This window comes from Chionomys nivalis, chromosome 15 (assembly GCF_950005125.1).
Source record: "Chionomys nivalis chromosome 15, mChiNiv1.1, whole genome shotgun sequence".
NCBI classification, from domain to species: Eukaryota; Metazoa; Chordata; class Mammalia; order Rodentia; family Cricetidae; genus Chionomys; species Chionomys nivalis.
The window spans coordinates 9,281,875-9,302,212 of NC_080100.1; the positions used below are offsets into that span (position 1 = coordinate 9,281,875).

Consider the following 20,338-nt stretch of genomic DNA (forward strand, 5'->3'; position numbering starts at 1 on the left):
CCATGTCCACAGATCTTAGGAGCTAAAGACGCAGGAGAACTTGAAGGATGCAGGAGGATAGTTTAGCCAAAACACAGGAAAGTGAGAAACAATTAGAGAACACACTTTGAAGGCAAGTATAGTATAGAAAGCCAGAGAAAAAGAGACGGCAATATCTTTATTATATCTCAATAGACAAAAAAAGCATATAACATTTGCTATTGCTGTGCATGATACTGGGAATTAAGACAAAAACGTCATGTATTCTAAGCAAGTACTCTATGGCTAAACTATACCATTGGGTCAGAAATGCCTAAAGAAAATAAACACCCTAAAGACTTGGATTTAAAAGGATTTGGAAATTTCTCAAGCACCATACTAAGAAAGTGGTAAGGGAACAGACTCTCATTATCAAGAAATGATCCATGCCCAACTGAGGTCATATAACTTGAGTTAGCAGTATACAGCATAATTCTGGGTTTTTTTTTCATTCATTTCTAAGCCAAGGATCAATATCTTAAGGGAATAGATGAATCAAAATAAATTAAAAGTAATCTTTAAAAATGAATCCTACATCGATCCTTCAACACTGACCTGCCCTATAAGTCATTGTCTAGTTCACAGAACATACTATATTTCTCAAAATATCACCTCCTTTTTTCATTTCAGGGGGAAAAAAATCTGGTATGGCCACACCATTGCACTGCCTGGGTTGGAAGCCATCCTGCCTCTGTCATTAAGGGGCCACATTCAATCAGCAGTCTCTATTAAGATGACTCAGACTCAGGAAGCCTCATCTCACAGACCACACACTGCAAAGTCCTCAGTGAGCCAGGAAACATTTTGAAAACGTCGTGCGGCTTTTCCACTGCCACACAGGCTATTAATGAAAAGGTTGAAGTAACAACGCAAGACTCTTGGCTGCTCCTCTGTGCCGGGGTTTATGATCCCTTGAAAATGAGGCCGAGGTGTTAATCTGTCTCTGTGGGGTCTACAGGGATGATGGTTTCTGCAGCTGAAGCTTTGGTCTGGCCCACATCACCTCCCCCAGACTCACCTGCAGCGCAGCTTCTGCTTCTTCTAGAGCCGGCTTTGCTGCCTCTAGTTTCTCTTCGGCGATGGCTTTGTCCTTCGAGATGCTGTCTACAATGGCTTGGGCTTTGTCCTTCACCTTTTGGACCTCAGCCTTGACCTTCTCAGCGGCCTGTGCTTTCAGTGTGACTTCCTTTAAGACCTAATTGAATAGGGGAAAAAATCATCACAGTTTACAGGCAATGCGTGATTCTTTGTTTTGGTGTACTGATTCCGTCCGCTTGTCCAGTTTTCATACAGAAAATCAGTTGTTTACTGTGACAGAAATAAACCTCTGCCGGCCCACAGCCATCCACCTACTGTGTCAGCTTTGTCGTTGGCCACTCGTAGCTCCTTTTCTTTCCCTTCCAGTTCTCTGCTCAGGGCTGCGACCGACTCTGAAGCTTCTTTCAGCTTTTCCAATCCAGTATTCATTCTGGGGTTGAAAAGTCCACACCAGCAATGTTAAAACGTGTAGCAGTTTCCCTTGCTTTCAAGCGCTGTTTCACTAGTAATAGCGGTGGGGTCATATTTAAAGAAGGAGACCATGTAATAAAGAAAACCTAAGAGGGCCTCACCGAGGACGTGCGTTTAGGTTTAGCTCCGCACTCACAGGCGCATGCTCTTCATCAACCACATATAGGAAGCGCATGCATCAAAACATGTACCCAGCCGAGCAACAACCACAATCCAGGCTGAATACCCAGGACCTAATAACAATACATACGCATCAAAGGTCCAAAGCCCGTGTTGGTGGAAGGAAAATAATTTGCGTTTTTCAAAATAGTCCAATGAAATTAAAAGAAGAAAGATTTGCACTCAAAACATAAAATAAGATTTAAAAGGGAGGAGGTATGAACTAGCTATCTGCATAGACTTGCAATAATATCCTCTAGAAAATGAGACACCTTGGAGTCATTTAGTCACCCGCTCTTGGATCCTTTATGTATAATCTTGTCTCCTACCCAAGGAGCCCTCACATGGTAATCTTAACGAGTTCTGACCCCTTTCTGGGAGAAAATGTGAATATTTGCATTCCAACTCCAGCAACACAGGATATTCACATTGCAGTGACCATAACCCTCAACCCGACTCTTCTACCCTGGTCACGTGGGGGATTGAGAGGCAAAGGGTAACAGACAGCAGTATGGGAATCTGTATTCCCACCTCCCTTCCACATCTATTACATAATTAGGTCAATCAATATCATAAAAGTGGCAGTGGAAATCTCATCACATCAGGCAATAATAATAAAATCTCCAGGGAAGCCAGAATTGTCCTCCACCGGAATCTAGAAGAAGGTTCCCAACCTCAGCACCAGTGACTTCGAGCTGGATGCTCTTTGCTCAGGAGGCTGCCCTGGCCTCTCTCTCTTTGCCCAGGGGGCTGCCCTGGCCTCTCTCCTTCGGTGATATAACATTATGAAAACATCTCTTCCATTCTAAGAGACTGGAACTTTTGCTGAACCTCACAGTCAGGATTAATAATACTCCTTGAGGTCACTTAAGACTGATATCCTACTAGGTAGTCTGCTTAACCTGCCTTTAAGCAAAATTTAACAACAAACCTTCCTTATCTTAGATTTTGCATTTAATCAACTTTTATAATCTAAACTAGTGCATAGCTTTAATCTTAAGATAAATACTTTTCTATGCCCCTGAACCACAGAGAAATGCATGTGTGTATCTGTGTTATGATAACAAATGCTGAAAGCAGATAATATTTTGAAAGGAACACTAAATATTCACCATAAATGCTGGAAACAACATACAGATTTATTTTATGGTATTTGTTTGTATGTTATCTGGGTCAGTTGGAGTCAGTTGAAATCAGTGTCGTAATGCACCAGAAACCCTATTAAAGATTTCTACAAAGTATCTCACATTCCTTCCCTCATTTGATTCTCCCTGTGCTATTCAATAAACACAGAGTGAAAACCCTTTGTTAGAGAAAATCATGGGCACAGGGACAGACGAGAAAACACTCAGGCAGGCACAGATTCAGACTCAAATAGCAGATTACAGGCAAGAGAGACAATGGGAGACACAGGGAGCAAAGTAGAGAATTCAAGTCTGAGTTCGCTATTTATCAACCAAATTACTCCAAAGGGAAACGCTTTGGGTTTTTGTTTGGTTGGTTGGTTGCTTGGTTTTTGTTTTTAAGCAACACTGATGCATTTTTTGGGACACTGAGGCTATTATTAATGCGTCTGAATTGACGCAGTTTGGTGACCCACGCGAGGAATGTGTTTAAACTGATGCACTGTCCTTTAGATGCCAATAGTGTTAACCCCACACTACCGTAACTTTAGAACCCCATTGGTGATAGCCAATAATGTCGCTGGTCATTTCAAAATGTATCCAGCCAACAGTTTGGCTCAGGGATGACAGCCGGGGCTTCAAGATGACTTTCATTTGACCTTCCCACTCACCTGTTGGCCAGGCTCTGCACCGCTGCATGCTTTTCTCCATATATAAACTTATAGCCCTGAATAAAGGAGAGGTAGGACTTGGGCGTCACGTGTGTAGAGCGACGGAATCTCTGGAAATAGTCAGCACATTTCTCAGCCACGCCGTCCTGGAAGGAGCCCATGCACTGGACCACTTCCTTCCTGACTTCCACACTGCAGTCGATATCATAGGATGAGAGGAAATATTCCGACACTAGGAAAAATAAAGATGACAGTGTGTGATGTGGGCACTTCCAGAGTTGCCTGGCCGTGTTTCAAGGACAGTCATTTCCTAGGTCAGCACACAATCTTGTTGCCCCATGTTGAAATATCTCTCAGTACTTTGGACTCCAAGCCTAAGACATCAGCAATTATATTGTGACTTTCATACAAAACACTATAAAAAACTTTAGGCTTATCATCATCCCTTGTTTCCTGGAGTTTGTGTAGAGAAGTCCCCTCTGCACAGGGTCCAGTGGCAGCCAGCCAGTCTTGGGGGTTTTAAGGACAAGAGGGTTTAAACTACAGACATCAATGCACACCTGCCACTCAGACCATTTATCCTTTTGTTACTTTGGTACCTGTTGGTCCTTTAATTCCTTTTGACTCTGGCTGCATTAGTCACATGGAAATGTTCAAAGCTACATTTGTTTATTTTTTTGTTTTGTTTGTTTTGCTTTTTAATGATAGTCATCTTCCTCTTATAAGCAGTGACTGGACATTTGCAATCAGGCCTAATCTATAGCATCTTTTAGAGATGCTTGGGTAAAAAAAAAAATCTCCTACTTGAGACTTTTACCTTTCCCACAGAGTTTAACAGTGAGTCAATTTCTAAGACACATTTTCCGTTAGAAGAACAAGCCAGTTTTGGGGCATGGTGGCAAACACCTTAAACCCCAGTGCTGACAAGGCAAAGGCAGGCAGACCTCTTGAGTTCAAGACCAATCTGGTCTACATAAAGAGTTTCGGACTATAATGAGCCCACGTCTCAAATAAAAACTACCAGAAAGAATGAGCTACAAGGTAAGGTCTAATCTATTCTCATATATGTGCTGTGGTCTCACATATTGCTGGCAAGCATAGGTGTGAAAAAAATATATAAAGTACAGTCTTAAGTCCACAGAATTTTTCAAGATTATGCACAATGTACCCGTAAATGATGACGAGGATTTTAAGTATCTTATAAGAAAGAGTCTATATGTATGAGCTGAAAATAGAAATATGACTACTAGAAGCAGGAGGGAAAGAAAGGGAGTCTAATGAGCCCAGAACTGACAGCACAGACATACAGAATATTGGCCTTTCATCACTAGGACCTGAGAAGTAATTAAGCTCTCAGTGGAAGATAGCATTCCCCAAATTGCTTGAAAATAAAATGGACTAAATACTAAAAGGCAATCAATTAAGTTACCTATGACTCGTGTTTCCCCACATAAGTTAATCAGGTACTGTAAGAAACAACTCAAATTCCAATCAGTTTAAGTCTAGGCATTGGAAACATGGATTCATATCTACAACAGAATTTTTGCTTATTTATTTTTGCAATGTTAGGCCTGAAATATTAAGTGAGATAATCCAGACCCAGAAAGACAATTATCTTATGTACTCACTCATAAGTGGTTTTTAAACATAAAGCAAAGAAAACCAGCCTACAAATCACAATCCCAGAGAACCTAGACAATAATGAGGACCCTAAGAGAGACATACATGGATCTAATAATCTACATAGGAAGTAGTAAAAGACAAGATCTCCTGAGTAAATTGGGAGCATGGGGACCATGGGAGAGGGTTGAAGGGGAGAAAAGAGGTAGCTAAATGTATAGCTCAATAAAATCAATTAAAAAAAGAAAGAAAGAAAGCCAGACACAAGCCATGCCTGGCAATATAGAATTATAGTCCTAACTACTCAGTAGGTGGAAGCAGGATTCCAAGTTCAAGTCCAGCTAGGACAATTTAGGAAAATCTTGTCTCAAAATACAAAACAAATGAGTCCTGAGTCCTGGAGCCATGGTTTACTTTTAGAACACTAGTCTCATAAAGCAGGAGAATGAGGAAGAGGAGGAAGAGGAAAACAAGGAGGAAGAGGAGGAGGGATTAAACTTGAGAATTAAAGGAGGTAATTGATCTTAATACAGTTCTTGGCACTAATACCTGTTACTAGAACTTATATGACCCTTAATATCCAGAGAGTATGCAAATCATAAACATAACTAAACTCATTTGAAGCTATCAACTCAAGAGTTTACTGGCTATCAAAGTTTCAAACTATTTCAATGTCGGTGTATTAAATATAGACGTTATTGACAAAAGAAGGTCAAGAAAGGGGGAGGTTTTCAAAGTAATTTTAAATCTTTACAACGTAAAATTATCAAAGGATATGATTGGGTCTTGACTAGCTTTAGTACTTTAATAAACAAAGATGGGTGATGAGTTGTAGGAGGTTTAAAGGACAACAGGACATTTCTATAGACAGGAGAGATGACACATCAGAATAAAGAAAGATTATAAACAAATTAAGGCAAAATGAAGGAAAGATGATGAGTGTTAACATGGCCTGATTTATTCATCAACATCATATCATACAAGGATAGTTGCTGAAATTGTCAACAAGGAAATATCCTTGGCATTGTGGGGTATTTCCCCCCATAAGACTAATAAGCACAACTCAACAAGCACCCAACTAAGTATAAATCACAAACCAAACCGTAACCAAGGCAAAGCCTTGGAGTATATTTGGAAAACTGAAATCACTGGATATTTAATCAAAGAGGCATAAAATGGAAGGCTTCGCTCTTTGGCAACCACACTTTAGAAAAAAAAACAAAATTACCAAGTTAAAAAGAGTAACGTCTTACACAAAAGTCCTCCAACACTGGGCAGAAGTTGTTCAGCCCAGCGCAGAGATACCTGGTAGCAGAGAAAGTAAATGAATAAATAGGAAGTCCCCGTGAGCGAGGACACACGACAGACATTTCCACCACACTAACCGGCAACTAAAGCATCCTTGGGCCATCGGCTGAACCAGTCAGTTGTGCATCCCGAAATGAGGGCAGGGAACTTCAAAGCTCGATTGCGAAACTTCTCTCCAACGGGTGAAAAGCAGAGCACAATGTGAAGGTTCCCTCTGACCCTGCTCATGAAATACTCATACAGGTTGTCATTAGTGGGAGGGCGCTTGGGGTGTTCCTTTTTCATGACTGAGGCCAGGTCACTATTAATTTCATCAATTTCATCTCGAGCAAATAAGTTGGAGACCTCAGAAAGAAACACAAGTGTATAAATTCAGTATATACACATGAAACCAGAAAAATATGTGCTCAAATGTCCAAGACTTTTCCTCCATTTGTGTTATTAAGTTCAACTTTTTAAAATGAACTTAAAATTTTTAAGACGAATGACATCACGCCTTAATGCACTTAGATGACTCTGTGACTAACCGCAAAGCCACCGAGCTGAGAGGTGAATGGACATGCCAAAAGCCCAGCCTCCTGAGCCTCCCTCCCACTCAGTTCATTTTCCATTTCACAGTTTTTGAATGTCTGGTTACACATCTTACTGGGAGTTTCACTCTTTAAAGACCGAACGGAAAAAGCTATCCTTCCTGCTGATTGCCAGATTCCTAAGAGCATTAACTCAAATTTCTAAAGAAAGAAAAAAAAATGAAGCTTTCTATATTGGAAGGAACCTAAAGAGGCAAAGGTATGATGACAACTGAGCTCCTACCTCTCCTGATGATAGAACATTGTTCATGTATTCCAAAAACGACTCGTCTTTAATATCGTTGTCTGTGAAAATGAAAGTGACTCCTTTGCCTTGCTGGCCGGCGGTCCTGTACAGACCCTTCAGGTCTTCCATCAGATTTGCTGTGTTGTAGGATCTGAAGAACCATGATCATGTGTCAGACAGTAAATTATTCCCATAAGAAGGCAAGAGCCTTATAGTGTATAACCAACCCAACAATGCTAGTTTTATTCCATCATATGGAGACATACTATCAATGAGTGTGATTTAACTGGTCCTTTAACTTCATATTCCACAGATATTGTAGTTAGTGTTTTGGGACACAAAGAACATCCCCAATGGATTGTTAAGCCTGAAGCAAACACAATTTAACTCAAGCAAATACTGTTGACATGCATATATGTCATGTGACTGTATACAGCTACAAGTTTGAAAATGCTTGTCGACAGGGGTAATACTTGTTGGATATAATAATTAGAAGATTTATAAAAGACTAAGCACCCATCTGCAAAGGACATATTAGAAATTGCCTCATAGACTGAACAAACTACACTAAAATGATTCAAGCTTTCATGATATTGGAAAGAAAAGCCAAATCCTGACCCACAGAGCCCCTCTCATCTCTCAAAATCACTATTATCCTCACATCTTTGGATTCCACATAAAGGAGTTAGTTTCGAAGCAATCAGTACATTGTACCAGACTTGCTGGGAACATTTGAAATATGTCCTACCATAAACCTCCTTTCACTCCCCAAAGCAATCCTCAGATGAAAATCATCCTATAATCAAGAAATGCTAGAGCAGTCTCCACAGAGTAGTCCACTACTGCCAAGAGTAGAAAAAAAAATACATTTCTGGAGATTTAGATGTATTAAATTATTCTCTCTGTATGTGCATGTATGCGTATGTGTATGTATGTGCATATATGTGTGTATGTGTGTGTGATGTGTATATGTGTGTGTGATGTGTGTATGCATGTGTGCATGTATGTGTGTGATTAAAACAGAACTAAGAGTACAAGATAAATAGCTACTTCATCTTATTTTTAAAGATAATTAATAAATAACACCTAAACTTTTAATATCCATTTTAATAACCATAAAGTAAATCTACAGTTATAGTCCTAGTGATGGTTTCTATTGCTGTGATTAAAAAAAAAAAATGTGCCCAAAGCTGGTCAGGAATGGAAACAGAAGCCTTGGAGGAATATTGCTTACAAGCTTCTCCACATGGCTTGTCCAGCCTGCTTTTAAACACTATCCAGCACTTCCCACACATGGGTGGCACCACCCACAGTAGGCTGGTCCCTCCCACATCAATTAAGAAAATGCTCTATAGACTTGCCTACAAGCAGGCAGGTGGAGGTGTTTTCTCAATTGAGGTTCCTCTTCCCAAACAACTCAAGCTTGTTTCAAATTGACAGAAAATTGACCAGGACAGTCAGATAGCAATAGTTTAGGAAGACTTCTCAAGAAACCAGGGCTAAGTGATCAAAAAACAAAACTATTTTAAAGACACAGTCTTCCCTTTAAAAAGAGGGGCTGGGAAGACATCACCATCAGTAAAGTGCTTACAAATAAATGTAACAGGACCTGGGTTTCATCCCCCAGAGCCATGTTTAAAATAAAAATGAAAAGAGTGGGTGTAGAACGCCAATCCTAGAGCTCAGGAGACAGACTTGGGAGCTCTGTCACTTGCTGGCCGTCCTGTCTTGCTGAACTGACAGCTCTGGGTTCGTGGCATTGAGGAAGATGCCAAAGACTGACCACTGATCTCCAATGGGAATGCACACACACACACACACACACACACACACAAGAGGTAGAGAACAAGAGCAAATGAGAGAGAATGCAAATTTTATCTCATCCAGTTTCTTGACTAAAAGGGAGAAATTGCTGTCCTCTAATATGACCGATAGCTGTGCATTCCAATTGGGAGGCTGCTCAGGCTAGCCTTGACCACACATCTGCAGCTTATGGAATTAAATAGTGTCTCTAAGGCTAAGAGAAGGTGAAGAAGACCTTGCCTTTCCTCTCATTGGTAATGGATCATTTTCAGTGTGACGTGCAGAGGAACCAATTTGTCACGATGAGAGTTGTAGGTGTTTACTGAGCCATTGGGTTGCAGTAGGAGTTACACTTGACTAGACACCTGGATTGATTGCAAATGCTGCAGTGCAATCAATTCCCCTACACTGTCTGATGTCAAGCAATTCTCAGGCTCTCTGAACCCAACTGCAAGATGAACTATTGTTGCCTGACCTCCTAACATACTTCTTATGAAAATTTGTTTAGCTCGGATATACAGAAATGATTTTAAAACAGTGAAATTTTATACTAATGTTGACGATAAATGTATGAATCAAATCTTTTTCCTGGGCAGGTTATCTGCTTCCCTAACTTAGCTTCTACACACGGACTAAAATTGCACACATGGTAACCAGGGCTATTTCTGTCATCCTACTACACGTATTAAACAGTAATCTTTGGATTTATTCTGCATGGAGAGTCCTATAATTCAGACCAAGTACGACAACCTTAGCTTGAATAACAGGATCTTGACTCTAATATTTAATAACACTCAGCCTCCATGCTAGCAGGTACGAATGGGTCTCCCTCAATGAGACAGGTCAGTGGCATGGTTCACGCAGATGTCAAATGAGCAGGACTTCTGAATTAACTGCTAATGATTTCACCTCAACTAAACTCCCCAAACTGGCTTCATGAAACTTTGTTAGACTTCTGTGAGTCAGCTCTACTTATCTCTTCATGTTAACTCTTCTCTTACTAATTCTTTCTACCTATAAAACACACACACACACATGCACACCTGACACAAGTCACCTGGAATATATATATAACCAAGAAGAGCTCTAGATTGCTAATAATGTCCTAGATTTCCATCCTCCTTCATTTCTCCCTTCTCACTGCCACTCCTCCTGGTAATATTATATCTTGTCTAGACCCCTAAGATAGCTTTATAACTGTATCAGTTTTGTTTTTTCCATCCATTTGCTACACACACACACACCTTTACTGGTAACCCATCAGTGCTTTCCTATTACTCTCTGGTGATATATCAGTTCCTTGCTGTACCTTCCAATGTCTCCATGCATTCCCATTTGTCACCTCACATTCCACACTCAGCCATATTTGATTCCTCCAGGCCAGGGGTCAAAAGTAATTTGCCTTGATGCTAACTTCAAAGAACCAATGCTTTTTCCCGGGAACTCCCGAACTGTTTTTCTTCTAGAATTCCTACTCAGATGCTGCTGTAGGAACTCCTTCAGTAATCTTTAAGATATGAGCCCACTTGGGCGTGCCTCTTATACTATAAAAGCTGACATAAAAGTGTGTGTTCACTCTCCTAGCTTCTGGATTCAGTTCCTGTTCCCCATTGATGCAGAGGACTGTGATCTATGAGACTACACCTAAATAAATAACACTTTATTATATTCAATTCTGAGCTAGTGAGGGAATATTTTATAACTTCCATCTTCATCTGGTAACCACATGAATCCCAACTCCACACCTACAGGTATAGGCCAAAAAAGGCCCAAAAGGTCTGTGACCCTGAAGGTATTCCCGCCCTCCTGGTTTAATTTCTCCTATTAAGCAGTCTTTTACCAAACCCCACCACACCACAGCAGAGCTACCATGTGGTGACTTGGCAATTTTCCAGGCTCACACAGGCTTCCCCTTGTATTCCCCTGGGCAGTGTTCAGCATCTACTCAATATTCAACAACTACTTTAGGGTTTTAGGTAGAAATTTTTCATCTATTTTTCATTATATTAATATTGCTGAACTCTGCATTAACACTTATGATATATAAATGACTTCTAAAAGATACAAAGGATACACTTAATGTTCATACTACATAAAACATAAACACAAAGAAGCATTTCGTGCTCTGTAGTGAGAGCCTGGGCTGTTTCAAAGGCAGGTTACTAACAGAAAACATTCTGGTCCATGACAAAGGTTGAAAGGGGAAGACATGCCAGTCTTCAAGGAGGAAAACCATTGTGAAAACTATTGTGATTCTTGGCGTACATAAGAAAATGCATTCTTAACTGCTGGTGACCTCTGAGAACCTTTCTTCAAAATCCATTTCAGGGTATCATAAAAGCTCTTACCTTGTCAGAGTGATCTGGAAAGAGGTATAGCCAGCAATGAATGAAGCCAACCTTGTCAGGCTCTGTTTTCCTGATCCGCCCACACCAACCAGGAGGGCATTTCCCCGGGGAGTGCGAATGACTCGAGAGATCTATAACAAAATGTAGAAAAGACTCACATCTTTCAACCTTTGAATTTTCCATTATATTATGCACTTGAATTAAAAGTGAGGCCAAATGCAAGTAATAACTGAAGGGAGAGGGAGAATTAGCCTCTCCCTGGGATGAGACCTCTTATTGGTTATGTGATAGAAAGTGGTCAGCCCTGAAATCACACACACACAATGGATTTAGCATCTTGTATTTGTGTGTGTATGTGTGTAATAATCAAAAAGAGGCTGTTGATTTGAAACATTGGAAAGAGTAGGAGAGTACCTGGGAGGGATATATGGAAGGAATGGAAAATGATATGATTCAATTTTAACTAAAAATGTATTTTAAAAGTAATAAATAATTTTTAAGGCAAAATAGTCATTTGGAAGACAAAGATGATTCAAGGTCAGAATAGAGAGCCATACTTCTTAAGGGAACGGAACACTTCTGAACTACAGCACTTGGGTTGCACCACCAGGTAGCAACTGTGGGGTGTGCCCTGAAGATCCCACAAGGTACTGACATATTTCTGACTGTGGCTATCTCTGTTTACAAGGAGAAAACTAAAGGAGACTTTCAGGTGCCCGTTTAGGATGTGCAATCTAAGGCAGCATGCTAGGAAAGACAGCAGAAATGTTAGAACAATGCCTGTCCTCAGAACTCACAGCATGCCACCAACTACAATACGCTCCACATTGAAAATGCATAGCTTAAATCAAAGGGAAGAAACCTACCTAAGAACAACAGAAACGATGGAAGGAAAATGTGTGTAAACATCCACTCTTTGACAAGATGATGATACACAAGGCTTCTACTAAGAAGTGATGAAACATGGATCTGGAGTCGATACCACCCTGCCCAGTAGACAGAGACCACCCCAGATTCCCTCCTTGCAGTAGTTCATTAACTTAGCTTTCCTGGTATGGAATGATGGACTCCCATCAGGCTTCCTGCTCCTTCTAGAGAGGAAACATCATAGAACTCTGCATGATCGTTTTACTCTGTGTGCTATTTCCCTCTTAAAATACACACTTCCTAGATTATTCCTATAAAAATTACAACGCAAGAGGTGAGGGCTGAAGATACATCCCCTCTAACTCTGGTTAGGATCCCTAGGGCTTTGCATCCTGAAAAATTTTGCTAAGCATCCTCCCTCAAAATATTCTTCTATTAGCTCAGCATGTTTCATTTCTATTTGGAATACCACTGGGTTTGCAGTTAATCTCCAAAATTAGAACATGTGAAAAGGAGACTATGCTACCTGCCTCTATATGGACCTAGAACCTGACGAGCGATGTGTGCTTCAGTTTCCCCAGATTTCTGCTCTCAACCTGCCTCTGTGACTCTCTAAGCTCACAGTTGGCAGGGCGTGAGCTACCATATGTCTCCTCATATCTTACCTTGGTTTAAACTCAAAATGCCAAAACAAGACAAATGAGGAGCAACCAGAAACACACTAGAACTTTTGACTTCCCTTGCTTGCCACTTTACAATGATAATCCTGTCTCTTTGTTTGATATGTATGAATATATTAGAGGCTTATGTAAATTTTATGTATTTGGTTTTAAGAAGTCATTGTATTTTTAGCTAGAATCGGCTAAGGTATTAAATTAACATCTCCATTTCAGTTTCTGGCACAGGATACATCATCATAACATTAGAAAGATGGGCATATATATGAACAAGCTAATAAAATGTGTTAATGCTAAAGGGGAAATGAAACACATATAATCTTGTTCAAAATCAAAGATGATAGGAGAAAGAGCATTCAAGGGAGACCCTTAAATGGGGCTCATTTTTCTAAGGTGTGAACTGAGATGAAGGTGTTCATGTTTTGATATCTTTAGCAAATCTGTAAAAATTAACGATGCCCATTGTGCCCTGAGGCACTGTGTCCCACAGGAAAGAGAGACTTGAGAGAAGGAAATGTGTGAATGTCTGAGAGACATGAGTGACAGCAAGGGGAGCAAGGAACTCCAGGGAACTCCCGTCTCAGAGACTTGAGTTCAGCTGTGGGGACTGCATTTAACCTAAGTCTTAGAAGATGGCTAGAAGTTTAACAAAGAAGTTAGCTTGCTGGATGAGCACGGAGGCTTACACCCATAATTTTATCAAGAGAATAGAGTGATTGAGGCTAGTCTTTGTTATATAGTTGACTACAGAGCCAACTGAGTTACACAGCAAAGACCTTATCTCCAAAAGCAAAGCACATGCCAGAGAGGGGAGGAAGGGAGGGAGGGAGGGAGGGAGGGAGGGAGGGAGGGAGGGAGGGAGGGAGAGAGGGAGGGGAGGAAAGATGTTCAACAGCAGCTGAGACACAAATTCTCAGAGTCAGAGTCAGCAAAAGGCCTGACAAGGCCCCGTTAGGGTTGGAGTAGGGAAATAGAAGGGGACGAGGCTGAAAAGTATTGTTTGGGAGCACACTGGGGACTTGTTTAAAATTGATAATTTGTCAGCATCTCATGTGTGAACATCTTCCAAGTATTTCGCCAGGAAAGATGGAAGTGACTCAAAGGAAGTATGTCTCCATGGAGCTCATAGTGAATAGATACCCAGATTAATGGCCCGGAATTCACACTAATGAGGAGTTCTGGAATCAGAAATGTATAACCATAAGCAGTTCATTTTTTAAATTATGTATTAGGTAAACTGTTGTCCATATGTTGATTGAAATCTCAGGACCTAGGTCATGATAAGCCATTGACAATATATATTATATTTCACACACAAAAAAGATATATATATATATCTTTGGCTTGTTTATTGTTTTTGAAATCTGGCAAGGCCTCTCTCCTGCAAAGAACTACAGGCAACTAGAGAATGATGAGAGGGAAGAAATAGTTTCCCTCTGGGAAGCACATACCCACATATCCAACACCAGAAGGGCAGTCCTGAAAACATACATGCAAGTAATATTATTCAGACTGAACAGATTTATATTAATATCCATATATGAATGTAATAACAAATAATAAAATTAATTAATAAAGAAAGGCCTTGAATTTTAAACAGACCAAAGGGACATACTGGAGGTATTAGAAAAAGGAAAGAGAAGAAAGAAATAATATAAATGTAATATAATCTCAAATTTTAAAAAATAACATTAATAAAGATACATAGCACAGAGACATAATCTGTGTATTTTTATGAGTAAGAGAGCTGGACCTCAGATCACAGTCCATTTGAATGCAGATTTTATCTCCATCTATCTCTGACTTCTGTCATGTACACACACACGACACACATAGACACACACAAGTGTTAAGGAAGAGTCACCCTAGAACACAATAAGGAATGCACAATTTTGTCTCAAATGTTCTGGACATGTATTCCTTGACCAGTTCCAAACAGCCAGGCTAAATGCTGAGAGCCAAAGAAAATATCCTCAGAGCTGAGGCACTCTGCCTGCAATGGCATACTCAGATGGCTAAAGAAAGGTTTGTAATTTGTGTTGTAAAACAGAAGATAAAGCAATCTCACAAGACTAGAAAAAAATAAACTCATTATCAGTTTTAGTGATGGGCAATCACAGACCAAACAGCCAGTGTCTTCAGCAGACAGTCACGACGTCACCATTGGCAGGGCTCATTCATTAAACATGAAGTGTTGAGGGGTTTTGTTTTTTAATTTCTTTACCCTCCCTTTCTTCTAACTATTCAATATGGCAGAAGTTCTACTCTTTTTTTTTTTTTGTTTTTTTTATTATATTTTTTTTTATTCTTTTTTAATTAAAATTTCCAACTGCTCCCCGTTTCCCATTTCCCTCCCCTCCTCCCACACATTGCCCCCTCCCCCCTCTCCCCTCCCCTATCCCCACTCCTCTTCTCCTCCCCCCAGTCCATAAGGGAGCCACCTAAGGGGTGACAAGAGACTTGAACTTGGAATGGCTACCAGATGCCCAGGGCAATGTCCCCAGTTAGTTCATTGGGGCACCTGAGGATAGGGAACCTGAAATGAACCTATCCTATAATCTTACTGATGAATATCTTGCATATCGCCATAGAACCTTCATCTAGCGATGGATGGAGATAGAGCCAGAGACCCACACTGGAGCACCGGACTGAGCTCCCAAGGTTATAATGAGGAGCAGAAGGAGAGAGAACATGAACAAGGAAGTCAGGACCATGAGGGGTGCACCCAACCACTGAGACAGTGGGGCCGATCTATTGGGAGCTCACCAAGGTCAGCTGGACTGCTACTGAAAAAAACATGGGATAAAACCGGACTCTCGGAATGTGGCGGACAATGAGAAGTTCTACTCTTAATGAAACATCCTACTTTTAACCAACTGTAAATTTGAAGTTCATGTCACACTATTATTTATATTAGGATTTGAAAGGACATTGGTTTCATCATTTAGTCCAGACACATGTCTCAGATTCTAAGAATTCACAGGGAGCAAACCTCAATTCACAGAAAAGGCTCACTGGCTAGGCTCTCACACCCCTCCCCGCTGCTCAGGTGCCATAACAGTTAGAGGAGGAAACTTGCATTTATGAGATCATTCTTCATGCTTAAACCTAGATGTTGGAAGACAAGCCCAAATCAGCTGTTTTCTAACTGAAAGGATGGAGGCTGAGAAGTAACTGAAGTCAACAACGTGAGGAAATTGAGAAAATCTGTTAAATGACAACCCTAATGGCATAGATAAATTAGGTCGTATAAGTTTCTAGATATATATTCTACTTCCAACATTTGAGAAATGATCAGCTCTCTCATATGACAAAGTAGGATTCTACTTCCCTGATGAAATTCATTTTAACAGCATTTTTCACCTTCTCAAGATCAACTCTTTCAGCACTGTTTTGTTTTATTGTTGTTTTAATTTTTACAGTTATTAGCTTTGATTATAAAATGCATACAATGGCTAATCTTTATTTTGTAATTTGAGTGAACTTATAGCCACCACAGAAATACACCTCTAAGTGTACTGTGAAAAATTTTTTAGATTGGATTAATTGAGATAGAAAGAACCATCCTAAATGGGGACATCATCATGCCATAGGCTTGGGTCCTATACTGCATAAAAGTTGAAAGCCAGCTGAACACCAGCATTCCTTTCTACCCCTGCTTCCTGACTACAGATGCAATGTGACCAGCTACCTGAAGTTCTTGATACCATGACAGACTGTATTCCTTTAAACAATTAGCAAAAAAAAAAAAAATCATCCCTTAAACTATTTTTTATCAGGTATTTGGTCAGAGCACCCAGAAAAGCAGATGGTACCACCAATGCATGCAACAAAATTTACTGTCATAACTAATGAAGATGTATACACTGTTGGGCAACCATTAATACCATCTACTTCCAAATCTGTTTTTTCCTGCAAAGCTAAAACTCTTCCCACTAAACATCGACACTGCATTTTCTTCCCCATCCATCCTGATCTCTGGGAATGACTAACCTGAGTACCTAATGTGTGTAGAGTGCTGTGGCATTTGCCTGCCTTGCTTACTTCATTTGATGTCCTCTGGGCTTAGGCATTACTTCAACGGGTTATTCTTTAGGTGATGTAGAACTAAACAGACTTTGTTCTTTGAATGCAAATAAACCACATACATCCTGTGTAGCAAAAAAAACTGAGCCAAAAGCTGAATATCAACACTGAATAAAATTTTCACATTGCATATTGGAAATATACATGCACTTATTTTAAGACCATAATGTGTGACATGTTACATTCAGCTTAGAAACTCACTTGGAATGGAACAATGAGTTCACTTTTAACGAGAGTTCTCCTAGGAAGTGACACTGAAGGAGATTCAGGGCGAAACCAAGTGTCTGTCGCCTGTGACACACGCCTTGCTGAGGCTACTGTACCTTGACTAAGTGGACCATTGCATCTGTGAAGAACACCAGGTCCATGCCAGTGCCGCGGATGGTCTCATTATAGAGCTGGAGGAACACACTCAAGCGCTCTCTCAGGTGATCAAGGGATTCGACTGGCTCGTAAAGCTTTGGTATTTCAGCCTCAGGTTCTTCAGATGTTTCCCCTTGGCAAGAGACAGTAAATGTCTTCAAATCGCTAAACCTGACCACTGCCCAAATTAGCACAGTCAAAGTGCTATAATTTAATGTTAATATTTTTCATCAAAATACAATATTATAATTTTTAAGAAACAAAGGCGGACAATAGAAGAAGTAGTAGGATTTTCATAATCATAGGCTTAGAGTTCTTTCTGTTATAGAAAGAATCAGTTTCAAATGACATTTTTCATAAAATTTAATGATAATTCATAATTAAACATTTTATGTTAAAGATCATGATAGAGACATAAGAGTACGAGTTAAGATGAAAATCAAAATAAATAGGGACTCAACATCAAAATCTTGAGAGGTCATGATTTTTTTGGAGAAATTTTTAGGAGGAATTTAAAGAAACCCTCTCATAAACGTTCAACTCAAGCTTCAGGAAATAAAGTGCTTTGAAGTCACAGGAGGATAGCCATTTCCCTGTGACCCTTGCCCTCTCCCCAGATGGACAGCTAGGCTTTGCTCCCCCAAAACCACAACCCCTCTAGTCAGTCCTGCTCAGAGGGTGTGAGACACAAAGGAGTGATAAACACAGGGCAGATTCTAGTCATTCTCCAAAGGGCCTTGCCAGACTCCTGCACGTGCTTGACTTGATTTACAAGAAATGTGCCCACTTCCTTCCAACTGCAGAGAATGAAGAGGTGTCCATTTGTAGTTGTCACTCGGAAACTTTTACAGAATCACACATTTTGTTACCACACAAATCAGAGATGCTGCAGTCATTCTCAACCATTTAGAAGACACAACTCCATTAGTCTAGGATGCCTGATAAGTCAATGGTGGCCTTAGCTCCCCCAGCCTTCCAGCTGTTGGGATAGCACGCTTGTGCCCTGCTTCTTGCTTATGAAGTCTAAAGCTTTATGTGTGATGGGCAAGCTATATATCTGCCAACTGAGCTATATGCCCAATGCCAACAGCCCTTTAAATATGAAATTTGACCAAAAATACATCCTCAGTTTTAGAAACAGTTTTGAAATGAATAATAATGCTCATTTTAAAACCAGTACATTTTGATGTGAAATTCCGGGCATTGTCTGTTTTCATCGATAACAATGGCAAACCTCTTCTTTTCATGGAGCCAACCCCAAAAGACTGACTCATGTCACTCATTTCTTCTGTTACATGTGCGGGGCATCTCATAGAATTCAGGTGACCTGGGTAAGGATAATCACTGCCTCTCTTGCTGCCTTTTCCTAACAGTGACTGTGGCCTGCAGTTGTCTACAGATCCCATAGAGAATACTTTATTGATTCCGCCAATGCCCATGATGGGATAGTCACATTTCTATCTGCAAACAGGAAGACAATGGGGGTCAAGAGACATTCAGCCAATCAACTGAATCCTTTTCTGCTCCTCTGACAGATTACAAGTCCTGGGCATGTTCTGGCCTACTGCATGTCTCTATTCAGTGCTATATGCCAGCAGGATCAAGGTAAAGGTAATTCACCTTTAGGACCTGCAGCCCTGAACGTGCACAGCTCTTGCACCATCAGCTCTCCCTCTGAGGATCATCTTTTGAAGGACTTCACACTCCTCCTCGGTAGTTACCTGTAGCTTCTGGTGCATCCCTCAAGAAATCCACAAAATAAGCATCAACTCCACAGTCCACCACTGGTGTTTTCTCTCCACCAAACTCCTCCTCGACCAAACTGACTAAAGCCTTATCAAACCATGTCACATCACCGGATGTGGTGAAGCGGTCGGCTATCACGCGTTTACACTCATGCTTCCACAGCCTGAGCAGTTCCTGTTGAAGGCATAAATTGAACGCACCGTTAATCCCGACTGGACCACAATTGAGATTTCAAATAAAGATACTATAGAGTTTCATGTCTCTGGCTTTCAGATCAGATACACCACTTTAAAAATACATTCAAGATGTCCATATTTAATTTGAATTGATCTTATTCAGGTAAATAAATGGAAATTGAATTTATTCTTTTGTGGTCTTAATTTAAAAAAAAAAAAATCCCCAGATTTGAAAAGATTACAAATTCATCGAATCGGTCAATGAACTAACTGGTGTTATGTGAAAAGGTCTTTGTTTGTTATTAAATCGGTTGCAATGTTTCCTTTCATGGGCCATTTATAGTGTAATGTACAATGTATGAGAAACTCTTATATGTATGCAACTTAGATCTACAAAGGCATATTTAATTAGCAGAAATAAGAAAGTTTGTTACAAATATAAATCTGGAATATAAGAATGAAAAAATTCAGGGACCAAAATTCACTGGTAGTTGAAGAAATTGATTAGACAATAGTCTGATTCTAGTCCAAGAAAAATATTGAAGCTCATTATTTGGTTTAAAATACTAATAGAAATTTCTTACCTTCCAAGTCAGGTTTTATTACTAACGAAAATAAAATCTATTTAGTTTCCAGAATATAAAAGTTTTTGTCAAGAAAAAGTTTACTGTAGCATCAACTGCTAAAATTGTTTGTGTCGACTTAAAATAAGTGACCAGAATAGCTACTGAAAAATAGCAGATAGCATCACATCTCTACAATTCCATTAATTTATTAATAACACTAAGAGAAAAAAACTCAAGAGCAGGCCAGATGGTTCAGAAAGTAAACACGCTTGCCATGAAAGCTTGATGTCTTCATTTTGACCACTGGGACCTATGTCAAAGTGGAAAGACAGAACCTACTCCACAACGTTACCTTCTGACCTGCACATGGGTGCCACGGCATGCTTGTCTTTGTGTGTGTGTGTGTGTGCGCGCGCGCACGAGTGTGTGTGCATGTGCATATATGTGCATGCACACACCTATACAGGCATAATAATAGTAC

At 40.1% G+C, this 20,338-nt stretch overlaps 1 protein-coding gene across 1 annotated transcript in view; it reads right to left on the bottom strand.

Annotated features, from left to right (window-relative positions):
• Dnah5 (dynein axonemal heavy chain 5) overlaps positions 1 to 20,338 on the bottom strand; it is a gene marked incomplete at its 5' end in the record, with an annotated part of 196,222 nt that overhangs the window by 62,333 nt on the left and 113,551 nt on the right. The window contains 8 exons of the mRNA XM_057789549.1: positions 1,037 to 1,213; positions 1,372 to 1,486; positions 3,482 to 3,713; positions 6,487 to 6,754; positions 7,223 to 7,376; positions 11,377 to 11,507; positions 17,330 to 17,502; positions 19,091 to 19,289. Of these exons, the coding sequence (XP_057645532.1) occupies positions 1,037 to 1,213; positions 1,372 to 1,486; positions 3,482 to 3,713; positions 6,487 to 6,754; positions 7,223 to 7,376; positions 11,377 to 11,507; positions 17,330 to 17,502; positions 19,091 to 19,289 (1,449 nt within the window). The remainder of the gene's footprint in view (positions 1 to 1,036; positions 1,214 to 1,371; positions 1,487 to 3,481; positions 3,714 to 6,486; positions 6,755 to 7,222; positions 7,377 to 11,376; positions 11,508 to 17,329; positions 17,503 to 19,090; positions 19,290 to 20,338) is intronic.